Source organism: Polypterus senegalus, chromosome 1 (assembly GCF_016835505.1).
Source record: "Polypterus senegalus isolate Bchr_013 chromosome 1, ASM1683550v1, whole genome shotgun sequence".
Classification (NCBI taxonomy): domain Eukaryota; kingdom Metazoa; phylum Chordata; class Cladistia; order Polypteriformes; family Polypteridae; genus Polypterus; species Polypterus senegalus.
The window spans coordinates 250752485-250765812 of record NC_053154.1 but is presented as its reverse complement, the minus strand read 5'-3'; the positions used below and the strand labels follow the sequence as shown (position 1 = coordinate 250765812).

The 13328-nt window shown below is 38.3% G+C and overlaps 1 protein-coding gene across 6 annotated transcripts in view; it reads right to left on the bottom strand.

Moving 5' to 3' along the window:
- The window catches only part of pcdh15b (protocadherin-related 15b), a 760133-nt gene that overhangs the window by 387470 nt on the left and 359335 nt on the right, over window positions 1–13328 (bottom strand). For all 6 annotated transcript variants that reach the window (XM_039771647.1, XM_039771665.1, XM_039771655.1 and 3 more), the window contains one exon: window positions 7414–7548. In XM_039771647.1, coding sequence (XP_039627581.1) covers window positions 7414–7548 — 135 coding nt within the window. The remainder of the gene's footprint in view (window positions 1–7413; window positions 7549–13328) is intronic.

Here is a 13328-nt window from a genome sequence, read left to right as displayed (position 1 = left end):
CACAGCTGCACCAGGCGTAAAGGCGAAAGATGGCACTGTTTGGATATAGGAGGAAGTCCGGCGTCATCCTGCCAATCACCTGTCCTTCAAAGAAACAGCATGGCTTACAGAGCTTACCAACGTGAAAAATCCATGTTTGTGATTATGTTTTGTGATGGTCTTTACATAAGAAGCATTTATATGTTACTTATAGCCAGATCAAATGTTACTTATCTTGATTTATTTACTTATCTTCCTAACTGCATAAAGTGGCAAGTATACTACAGAGCTTCCTGTGTTTGATCGTCAAGGGCATGCTAACAAATTACACGTGTAATGCCATGAAAAATACCTGCTGACACTTTAGTACGTGAGTAACCGCGAGGAGGCGTCCGTCCTGGTTATGTTGGGGGCCTCGGGTGAAGGGCTTGGAAGCCCAGCCCTGTAGGGACCCGTGGCCACCGCCAGGAAGCGCCCCAGTGCCTGAATATCCCGGGAGCCCAGCACTTCCGTCACACCAGGAAGTGCTGGGGGAAGACGACAGGGGACACCCGGAAGGCTTCCGGGTGCGCAGCCGGTACTTCCGCCACACTGGGGCGTGGCTACAGAGGAATGCCGGGAAGCAGCTGGAGCCCATCCAGGTTCCTATTTAAGAGGCTGCCTCCCTCTAGTCATCGGCAGAAGTCAGGTGGAAGAGGACGGAGCTGGAGGGAGGACTAGAGGCGGCCAGGAGAAAGGCAGTGGAAGTGTGTGGCCTGGACATTGGGGGAATCGGTGCAAGAGGCACTGGGGTTTGTGGTGCACGTGACTGAACTTTGTAAATATAATTATTAGTGTAAATAAACGTGTGTTGGGTGAAATATGATGTCCGTCATACTTTAGACTTTTTTTGGGCACATACACCATGCTAGTGTTTAGATCTGGATGTTGTAGCGTTGACGAGCTCTGTAACCCGCTCTGTTTCTTTCAAGGACAGGTGATTGGCAGGAGGATGCCGGACTTCGATTTGTATCCATACGGTGCCATCTTTTGCCTTTATGCCTGGTGCAGCTGCGTTGTTCTTATACAGTATGTGAGTGGCTTCTGTTCATTTTCTCCCATCTGAGTTTACCTCTGTTATAGCAAGTCTTTATTTGAAAACAGCAGTGTCAGATCAGGGAGAGCATGAACACAACTGAGAGAATAAAACTGAATAAAAAAACGTTAACTTTGACAAGCACAATAAATTTACAGCGGCTGTTACAGATGCAAATCAAATGTATGTTTTTATTGTATAATATTAACAATAATAGCAGCTCTCTACTCAAAATGGTAAACTTCAGAAGCTGCCAGCATTGAACCCAGAACCTTTTGATTGAAAGTCAGCAGTTCTTAGCATTGGAATATGCAAGCTGTCGCATCAGCCACCTACCGTAACCTGCTTGCTTTTTTCTTCGGTTATATTCTTGAACTAGCAAAATACCCGCGCTTCGCAATGGCGAAGTACTGCCTTAAAATTTTTATTAAGAAGAAAATTAAACCTTTTTAAACTGAGTGAAAATATACCAATAATTATTTGTTAAGGATCTCTTTGTATACCACATTGTCAGTTTGGCCCTCCGGTGGTAAAATGACCAAGCTGTGCACTGAGCTTACTCTTGAGCATGCAACGTACAGTTGACCATGTGAAAAGTAATCTTGTTTCAAATCTCACAGCTTGGATTGCTGTTGTCATAATCGGTTTGAGTTTCATGGTTTGTTTCAAATATGACAGTATTTGCAGGACTTGTGTTGAAGTGACATTCAGCATCTGTCAAGCGTTGTAAGTATAAAACCGGTTTCATCGATAACTTCACATCCAGCTTTTAAGAGTTTAAACATTCATAAACATCAAAGTGTCCATTACTGAAATCATCACCTATGAATCTAAGATGTTTAAGAGGCATTGGCGGTTCTCCAAAGGTGTAAAATACTTGGCCATTTCGGTACACTTGATAGCGACAACTGAACAATTCAGCCATTGCAGCCATCAACTCAAATGCAGAACCATAGGTGAAGGGCTTAAGCATTTCACTCTTCTAGTGCTCCTGTGTAGTATAATTATCTCCTGTACCATCATCAGTCCACACCTTGAACCTGTGCTAGTCATTCAATACATAAGACACAATGTTCCTCCGGATATCAAGAGTGAGCCTGATATGGCTGTGCAATATGAAACAAAGATAATGGAAAAGGCAGGTGTCATCTCCGGGCATGGAAACCACTCGGTAAGCGACAGCTCTTTGATCGATCGTGATAACCTCGATAGACATGTTAATGGGGGTACGGTTGGAACGATAAAGGAAATGGGTACCTGAACAATGTAAAATAAGTCTAAAATACCTACACAATAACTATAATCGTAATACATGAACAATAAAACAGCATAGAAGCTGTGGATTAAATAAAAAGGCTGCAGTTATCAGCAGGGAAACGTGAATCCCGTGGCGAACCAAGGAAGGTAATGTAGAGACCGAAGCGACGGACGGCCTTATATAGGCAGGCAGCCAACAACGTGGGAGGCGTTGGGATAGGGGACCCAATGCTGCCTCACACAGTGTCTGAGCTGCAGGCTATAGACATATATATGTACGTAAGTAGGATTCAGTTAGCATTGGGAACCCAAGTACCAAATTTCTTGAAGATGGGGCCATAAGTAACAAAGGCCGTTGGAAATTTCAATATGGCGGCCGACAGTGGCGTTATACCACCGAAATAAGTACGTACATTGGTTTTGGTTAGCACAGGGAAGCCGCCAACCAAATTACATGAAGATGGGGCCATAAATAAGAATGTTCAACATGGCGGACGCTGTACACTGTTATGACCATTACTCGTAGAATTTCAAAATGAAACCTGCTTAACTTTTATAAGTAAGCTGTAAGGAATGAGCCTGCCAAATTTCAGCCTTCTACCAACACGGGAAGTTGGAGAATTAGTGACGTTGAAAAGTTCAATATGGCAGCCGACAGTGGCGTCATACCACTGAAATAAGTATGTACATCGGTTTTGGATAGTGGAGGGAAGCCGCCTACAAAATTTCTTGAAGATGGGGCCATAAATAAGAAAGTTCAACATGGCGGACGTTGTCGACCGTTATCGACCATTATGACCGTTACGCGTAGAATTTCTAAATGAAACCTGCTTAATTTTTGTAAGTAAGCTGTAAGGAATGAGCCTGCCAAATTTCAGCCTTCTACCTACACGGGAAGTTGGAGAATTAGTGACGTTGGAAAGTTCAATATGGCGGGCGACAGTGGTGTCATACCACCGAAATAAGCACGTACATCGGTTTCGGTTAGCACAGGGAAGCCGCCTACCAAATTTTGTGAAGATGGGGCCATAAATAAGAAAGATCAACATGGAGGACATTGTCAACCGTTATGACCGTTACGTGTAGAATTTCACAATGAAACCTGTTTAACTTTTGTGAGTAAGCTGTAAGGAATAAGCCTGCCAAATTTCAGCCTTCTACCTACACGGGAAGTTGGAGAATTAGTGATGAGTGAGTCAGTCAGTCAGTGAGGGCTTTGCCTTTTATTAGTATAGATAAAAGCGCACTTGTTTTGTTATACTTGTACTTTTTGTGAAAGTGTTTATTTGATATTTGAACTTCAGGCTTCACACCTTATACACATGTCGTAAAGATGATCCTTGGGTGTATGTGGGAACTGTTAACATTTGAATCTGATGATTGTATATAGCGCAGAACTGACCTCTCTGTACTATGCTGTCCTCTGCATCTCCTGGAGCTCAAAAAAAAATACCAAAATGTAGCAACAAAAAACGGAACAAAAAACCAAACGCGGTCACTAACTACAACCGCATGAAGGTATGCAAATGAATATAATGTTGCATTAGTGCAACAATGTTTTCAAAAATATACAATACAGGTCATAAAATAAATTATTCCAAATTTCATATATACCTAAGTCTCTCTTTTTAGTCAGTGCGACTTTGACATCATGGATCAGAAGGTGCATACTAATTCAGCCTGAGCAGGAGCACTCAAGAATAAAAGTGAATAAAAAAAATCACATCCACAGTCATTCTCAGTCACACACACCACTCACATCCACGTCCACAGTTTTCCCAGTCTTGTTCGCGCACAAGATCTGACACGGTTTTCAAATAAAGGGGGGTGTAACAAAACAAGTTTGTTTGTTATACCATGTCTTTATCTGAAAACGTTGTCAGATCTGGGGGGTGTGTGAGAGCTTGAACGTGAGTGAGAGAATAAAACTGAAAAAAAAACACCAACTTTCACTATAAATTTACAGACGCAAATCAAATGTATGCTTTTATTGTATGATATTAACAATAAGAGCAGCTCACTACTGAAAATGGTAAATTTTGGAAGCAGCTGATATCGAAACCGCGAACTCTTGATTGGAAGGCACCAGTTCTTAGCATTGCACAACGCAAGCTCTCATATCAACCGACTACCGTAACCTGCTGTCTTTTTTCTTCGGTTAAATTCTTGAATAAAAGTGCACTTGTTTTGTTATACTTGTACCTTTTGTGAAAGTGTTCATTTCATATTTGTATTTCAGGCTTCACACCTTATACATTTCATGTCTACATTTTTTCAGTTATTACTAAAACATGAAAAATGTTTCTGTGTTAAGTATATTTTACATAGATTGTTGTTGACATGGAACACACATGAAATGTATGTATTCCAAGTACTTTTTTACCCTATAAAGTTCCAGCACTTCACTCGAAGATAAACACTGAACACTGAGAAACTTCTTTGCGAAATGAACTGCAGCGGTGGGCAGGGGGATGGTATACTAGGCTGCTTGTTTCTTATCGACACATTTACAGGACAAAAGACACTGGCAGAGAGGTGAGAATGGATTTAAGATAGGCCGGATTTACGTGCTTTCTCATAGGCTCTGGTAATTCTAGTGTTAATCAATAGCAAATTCTTTTTAATGAAGGGTTTGCTTAATCTTGTTCATTTTTTTCTTACAGTATGTCGGCACTCAAAAAAATAGTCAGACATTCAAAACCTGTCTGTGAAACACCGGTACAGATTTTTTACAGCTTTGCATTATTTTCTATCACAGTATCAAATACCATATGTTCAGTTTGAGAGTATTAACATTTTTAGTCTCCAGACTTCCACAATGCTTTCAGTATCTGATTGTTATTCATATCTCTATCATCTTAATGTGCGCATTGCTCCTAAACATATTTTTAGTCACATCTGTTTGTCCTAAGGTATTTTACTAAATGTAAATTGAGGCAAGCATAATATGGTTAAGCCTTGTGATGGACTGACATACCACTCAGCACTGTCTCCTACCTTATACCTATACTCTGCTTTTTCTTGTAATGACCCTGACCCAGTGTCTGAATATGGATGAAAGACTTTAGCTATTGTTTTGTTCCATTTTGAATAATTAACCTTGATTGACGATGCAACAAGAATATATTAATGTGCAGATGCTCTAAAGGTTTATCTTTAATTAGTAAATGGCATAGAAGGGTGTTCATACTTTTATATATACACATAATATATGACTAGAAAATAAAATTGGACCTGATTGCGCCCACCCCTCCATATTCAACTGTTGTATCCTACAGTGTGGAACTGATTAAACAGTGTGAGAAGTGTAGAGGGCATAGCAGCCACTTAACCAGACATAGACAGATGCAGGAGGCACACTTATAAAACCACAAGCTTTTTATTTTGTTTCTTCACTTGTAGGCAATGCCTTCCTCATTCCCACAAGTACAACACGGTCCAAAGCACCAAACACAATACTTTACTTTTTCTCTCTTTTTTTTCTCCTCCATGACAAGCTTTGTCTCCCTCCTCCTGACTCTGCTGGCCCCTTATATAAGTCACCCAGAAGTGCTCCAGGTGCCTGTTGCCCCACTTCCAGCTGCACTTCCGAGTGTGGCGGAAGAACTGCCTACATGGGCTCAGGAATAGCTGCAGCACACCCTGGTGGCATCCCCGGATCCCATGAAGCCCTGCAGTTATATTACTTTTAACCACTATAAAATTACTTTGATGTCTTAGATAAGTTTGAAATTAAGTTGTAAGACCAGTATAAGAACACAATATGTAGTCATACAGTGTAAACACGGACACAGAGAAAGACACTTCTTTCAACTGATAAAAGTCATTGCTAATGATATCTTCATTAAATGATGTCATCTTGATCTTGCTTTTTATGTATTATGGATTTAAGAAGTTTGTTGTTGCATGTTTTAAATTGTGTTATATGTACTTTCAAAGTTTCAAAGGAATATTTTTTGGGTGTACACTGTACTTTTATTTTTTTTAATTTCTCATCATTCTGCTGTATTTATTAAGGGGTTTCTTACCTTTACAGTCTTAGATAACTTTTGTGTACAGCCACTGTTTAACCAGAAGGATAACAGCCAGGTCTTTTGGTTTCAGTCCTATATAGGGGTGTCTTATGTAAGCTGATCTAGTCTGTACCCAAAAGACCTAGTGACAGCCCCTAATAGTACCACTTACAATTTTCTATAGTAAAAAGGAGAGTCTGGCCTGTTCTGCTAACCTCACACTGCAATTATCACAGTCTTTATAAGAAGGACATGACATATAACTTGATAAATGAGATATAATAAAAGAAAATGGTTGCTGAGGCTTATGAACTGTGTTTCTGGTAAAAGTCAAGGCTTAATTTAAAATAGTAATCACATTTCCTGAGAGTATACCCACAGAATAGTTCTTCTTGATTCATGCCCAGAACAAAACTTTAACTAACTGTTAAGGGTCCTTTGTTGGAGATATTGTCAAGTCAGCTGGTTGTTTTGGTTCCCCTCTTCCATTCTGCAACTATACAGAGCTTCAGAAGCTGTAGGTACTTTCTGCTAGTTGGAAACGTCTTGCCTTTGGATTCTCTCAAAAGGCAGGAAAAATACCCTGCAGCAATACATCTAGTCCTAGCCAAATAGTTTCTTGATGTTTCTTCCACTGTATACAGGTACAGTATGTAATAATCTACAGCATTTATTAGGGTCCTCAACCAAGCTTATAAACGCAGATATTGTCATTTCCAAGTACAACACAATTTGATTTACTATTCTTCATATTCTTCAAGTATTTCTTCATAATCTACTCTCTGCAGGATGTTTACAATTGCATATTCCTCAATCAGGTAGGTTTCCATTTGCACAGGAAACAAGAATGAATGCTTTTCATTATGTAAGAACTAAAATTTGTTGACAAATGTAGACAAATACAAATATATCCCAAATAGACAAAATACATCCATCCATTATCCAACCCGCTATATCCCAAGTACAGGGTTACGGGGGTCTGCTGGAGCCAATCCCAGCCAACACAGGACACAAGGCAGGAAACAAACCCCGGGAAGGGCGCCAGCCCACTGCAGATAGACAAAATATTTCTGTAAAATAAATACTCACTGTAAAGGTGTAGGTTTGTTGGCGTTCCCGATCCACAGGCTGAAGTAAAGTAATGAAGCGGATTATTCCAGACTGAGTCACAGTAAATATTGTGCTGTAGTCATTCAAGGAAATTCTCACCATTGGGTCTTTTGTCTTTGAAAATAAATAATTGAATCATAAAATTGGTATATATTTATAGCAATGTGCCCAAACAAATAAATAAGTTATATATACAAGTCATATATACTGTATCGTCATTTTACAGTATATACACATAAAGACTTAAACATATACAGAATGTGAAAATATATTGTATGTTTTCATCCACACACAACCTACACTCAATAAGTCTGATAACTGGCAAGCCTGTAGAGGTGCTGTGGTTATAAGTCATCACTACATACTGTACATGTAACTGTATAACAGATGTATCTATAGTTCAAAGCATCTGCCCATTCACACATACTCAAACGTTGTTCAGCAAGATTGAAAGATGGATGTGTGCTTCAACTAAATGAAAAATGTCCACTTTTGAGCAATGAGCTTCCATCACCACCACCTTACAATTTTAGATCTTGTGTGTGAATTGCATTATAATCTCATGACAAATGTTCAGTTGTACAGCAATGTGTACAGTATGACATGTTTCAGACACAGTTATTTGTTGCATCCCCTGGATGTTCTTTTGTGTCAATATCATTAAAGTACATCCCTGTCAATTACGATCCTTGAGAGATTCTATTCCAACTCTAAACTGACAGTGTTGGGCAAACACAACACTGGTCTTAAAGTGCTTGGTTGGCATACACCTGCTGGAACACCTGGAGGGTCTCCATTTCAGATTTACTGATATCTGACGTTGGCTTGTTGCTGAGAAGTAGACATTTTTCACACACTTTTCTTTCAGGCTTATAGCTGCTGGGCAGCACACCAGCCCACTGTCCCTCTGAACTGGATTAAGTAGATTCGAAAATGTTATGTTTAGAGTTTAAAAATGTTGAAAGGATGGATGGATATACAAAGGACTTGATACATTATACTCAATACATATATGATGCTATGCTTGTGTTCTAAGTATATCTGCAAGCATATGACTGCAGACCTTTGACAATGTAATGAAATTGCAGCTTGTTTGGTTTTTCACAGGTTCACCCCAGTCTACACATCACTATTGACATTTTGCTGTTGTAAAGGCTAAAATGAAGACAAATTGTTTCAGTTAAAGGTAAAGAAAATATGCTTAATGTACATATTTTATTACATGCAGAAAATCTGCTATAAAGTATTGTTTATTTTGAGGAAGCCATATAAAATTCATTGAGGATGTCCAAGACATGGTCATAATTTAAAGCCAAGGTTCCTGCATAACATTTCAAATCTTCATTACTGAACAATTCCTATCATTGAAATTGCACATTATGCGAGTGAAACATTGCAGCTGACATAATTAATTAAACATTTTTTTATAGATTTACACCCGAGATGGCTGCCTCAAAGACAATAATACTGTTTATCTATTTCAGGGTGGAGGGCATAAAATATTCTATACTGAATGTGTAAAATGCATTAACTGATAGGTTAAAACTAAGATTATTTGAATTTCTGGACTTCGATATTAATCAATTGACGTGTTTTTATGTCTTTTAGTTTACAGATTACACAACTAATAAGAGAAAAATGTAATTATCCATGCTATTAACAATCAATGCTAAAAACAAAACACACTGTAAAAAGCAAACACACACAGAAGAATAAAAAGGAAAATAAAAAAGGTCACAATTCCTATTTCCAGAGAACTACATTACTCCATAATACCTACAGGAGTGGCACCAATTGCAAGCTAAAAATCCAAAAAACAAAATACATAAACAGGCATGGCATGACTAAAACAGCACAAATAATGATTGTAACATTAAGTGAAAATGAAGATTACAAAAAACTGAAAAATAATAATACTGAGAATATTAAAAAGATCACACAATAAAACAGTTGACATTGTGTAATAGTATTTTCATTTTTATAGAAAGGTATTTAAGAATTCATTTATTACAAATATTTTCTTATAGATATATCTAAAATATGCTACAACAAAGCAAAACATAATAGTTGGATCTTTATAATCATTTCCATAGCCCAAGTGCTGGTAAAATTTGCAAATGAGACTATTTACATGGGGTAACCCCTCTGATGTGTCACAATATTAAAAGGTAAGTGTAAAACTGATTTATGGAAATGACAGTTCTTCATTTTTGACATTCCATTCCTTTCAGGACCTACAATCTTAAAATAAAATGCACTCCTGGGATGTACAGTATGTGGACAAGAATGTTTTGAAGATGAAATTCACAGTGAGGTTTATTCCCTGAAAATTAATTGTAAGCCATTCAATTGACAGATTTGCTTTCATTTTAAATGCTTTTATATTACATTAATAGGCAGAATCATAGCTCATTTCACACTGAACTAAAAGTTAACCGAAAATATTAATCATTTAGGAATCTTCATCTGTTAACACCTAAGTGAAATACAAAGTAAGCTATGCATATCTGATTTTCACAATTTGCATGTATATTTCCTTTCCTACACTTACAACTACACAAAACACTAGAAATCAGACATTAGAGCACTCTAGACGAGAACAGGCCATTCAGCCCAACAAATCTCACCAGTTCTATCCACTTATTTCTTCCAAAAAAGCGTCAAATCGAGTTTTGAAAGTCCCCAACGTCTTACTGTCTACCACACTACTTGTTAGCTTATTCCAAGTGTCTATGGTTCTTTGTGTAAAGAAACACTTCTTAATGATTGTGTGAAATTACCCTTAACAAGTTTACAACTGTGTCCCCATGTTCTTGATGAACATAAAATAACAGTCTCGATCCAATGTACTAATTCCCTTCATAATTTTAAACACTTCAATCATGTCACCTCTTAATCTTTTGTTGCTTAAACTGTATAGGCTCAGCTCTTTTAATCTTTCCTCATAATTCAACCCCTGTAGCCCTGGAATCAGCCTAGTCGCTCTTCTCTGGACCTTTTCTAACGCTGCTATCTCTTTTTTGTAGCCTAGACACCAAAACTGCACACAGTACTCACAATGAGGCCTCACCAGTCCATTATAAAGGTTGAGCATAACCTCCTTGGACTTGTACTCCACAAATCGTGCTATATAACCTAACATTCTGTTAGCCTTCTTAATGACTTCTAAACACTGCCTGGAAGTCGATAGCTTGGGGTCCACAATGACTCCTAAATCCTTCTCATAAGGTGTACTCTTAATTTTCCAACCGTCCATTGTGTATTCAAACCTAACATTTTTACTTCCTATGTGTAATACTTTACATTTACTGACATTAAATTTCATCTGCCATAAATCTGCCCAAGCCTGTATGCTATCCAAGTCCTTCTGTAATGATATAACGGATTCCAAATTATCTGCTAATCCACCTATCTTGGTATCATCTGCAAACTTAACCAGCTTGTTACTTATATTCCTATCTAAATCATTCATCAATCTAAAAATAGCGGCGGCCTTAGCACTGACCCCTGTGGAACACCACTCTTAACATCGGCCAGTTCTGATGAGGTTCCTCGCACCATCACCCTCTGCTTCCTGTGTCTAAGGCCAATTCTGCACCCATCTAAAAACATCACCCTGAACTCCCACTTCTTTTAATTTGATGTCCAACCTCTCATGTGGCACCTTATCAAATGCTTTCTGAAAGTCCAGATAAATAATATCATAAGCTCCACTTTGATCATATCCTTTTGTTGCCTCCTCATAGAATTCCAGCATGTTAGTAAAACACGACCTCCCTCTTCTGAACCTATGCTGACTGTTCAGAATAACTCCTGTCCTTGCCAGGTGTTGCTCAGTCTTATCCTTAATAATTCCTTCCATTAATTTTCCTGTGATGCATGTTAAGCTTACTGGCCTATAGTTGCTTGGATCTGTACTGTCACCCTTTTTATATAATGGGATGATATTTGCCATTTTCCAGTCCTTCGGAATCTCTCCAGTTTGCAGTGACTTCCTAAAAATATGTGTCAAGGGCTTATATGTGTACTCACTAGTCTCCTTAAGAACATGAGGATAAATATTATCTGGTCCTGGTGATTTGTTTGATTTCAGTTTATTTAATCTGATTTAATTTACAATTTCCAAATCCCTCAGTATCTCCTTAGTAGTCACGTTTACCTCTGGGAAGTTATCCACTTGCTCACTTGTAAACACCTCAGAAAAATGTAAGTTTAGAGAATCCGCTATTTCATTATCTGTATCTTTTAATTCCCTTTACTATTTCTGATGCACTTGACCTCTTCCTTGAATGTCCTTTTACTACTAAAATACTGAAAGAATCTCTTAGGGTCTTCTTTCGCCTTATCTGCTATATTCCTCTCCAACTGCCTTTTAGCCTCCCTGATATCTTTCTTAATGGTTGCCCTCATGTTCTAATACGCTCTGCAATTCACTTTGCAGTCATTAGTCTTATATGCCTTATAAACCAGGTTTCCTTTATTGCTATATCATAATTATGCTCTGCTACATACAACTCCAACTGACTTACCTTATTTTTGATACTTCTAGCATTAAGGAAAGCTATTTTTAATGTGTTACTCCTTCTATATTTAAATGTTTGCTTAGAATTTACATTACTATGCATTTTTATTTCTACACCATTGTTTGTTCTTCCAGGTATAGATCTAAACCTGGCCTGTCCTGAACTCCCTGCCCCCCCATTCCCTATCTTAAACAATCCTCGACTAGCCTACACATACATCTCCCCAATATAGTGGTGCCCGTCCAGTTCAGATGTAACAAATCACAGCGGAACAGGTCCCATCTGTTCCAAAAGGAGTCCCAATACCCCATAAACCTATACCCTTCTACCCTGCACCAAGATTTGAGCCACACGTTAAGCCTTCTAATTTCCTCAATCTTACCTGGACTAGCACGTGGCACAGGCAGAACTTCGGAGAAGACTACCTTGTCAGTACTCTTTGAATTTGGATTGCAGAACTGACAGACTACCCTTATGTATGTCATTTGTTCCAACATGGACAATGACAACTGGATCCACCCTCTGGAGCACACCTGCGCTTCAATCCCCCTAATGATTGAATCCCCAACTATCACTACCTCTCTCTGTTTGGGAACTGGCTTTGAGGTGGCCCGTTGGGGCTCCTCATCCCTGCCAACCACCTCAGAATTATCATAGACACCGTCCAGCTCCGCAAGGACGTGATAACAGTTTGACACTTCTAATTCTAGGGTTAATGATGACATTATATATACATTGTTGTTCAACAAAAGGGGGGATTGTTAGATTTGATTTTTACTATTAGATATGTTTTCCATTATTTGATTATTATATTGATTATTATAACCTCTTTACTTTTACCTTTTACCCTTAGTATTTTCAGAAAACATTTTAGTTAAAGTCTTTTGATTTGTGATCCAGCCAAGCTGTGCTAAGCTGCTACTCCATGTACAAGATTATGTATTGATATTGTATTTAAAAAGTGTAATCAACACATGAAATTCAGTCATCTCCACATGCATGTCAATAAAGGTATTTTCTCCATCCTGAAGCAGCTATATGTATTTGAGTGCAAAGATCTGTGTGATTTGAGTCCAAAGGTTAAATAATACATAAGTATTGCAGGATTCTGATAGTCATGGAAAGTTTATAAGAAATGTCACAGTATGTTAAAATATAGGGCTGCTCATAAGTATACCTGGTAACCCTTTTGTCCAAAAGTCATTGGCTGGTTTATTTTTATTTTTCTCTGGTTGGTTAGGTAAGAAAGGCTGTAAACCGATCATGATAGTGAACAGTCTTTGAAGGCTAAGTATTAGGTGGAAACACAAAAACCATGAGGGTGAGCTGAGAGTTCCAAGTGGATATATCTGTTCAAGCAGAAATATTTTT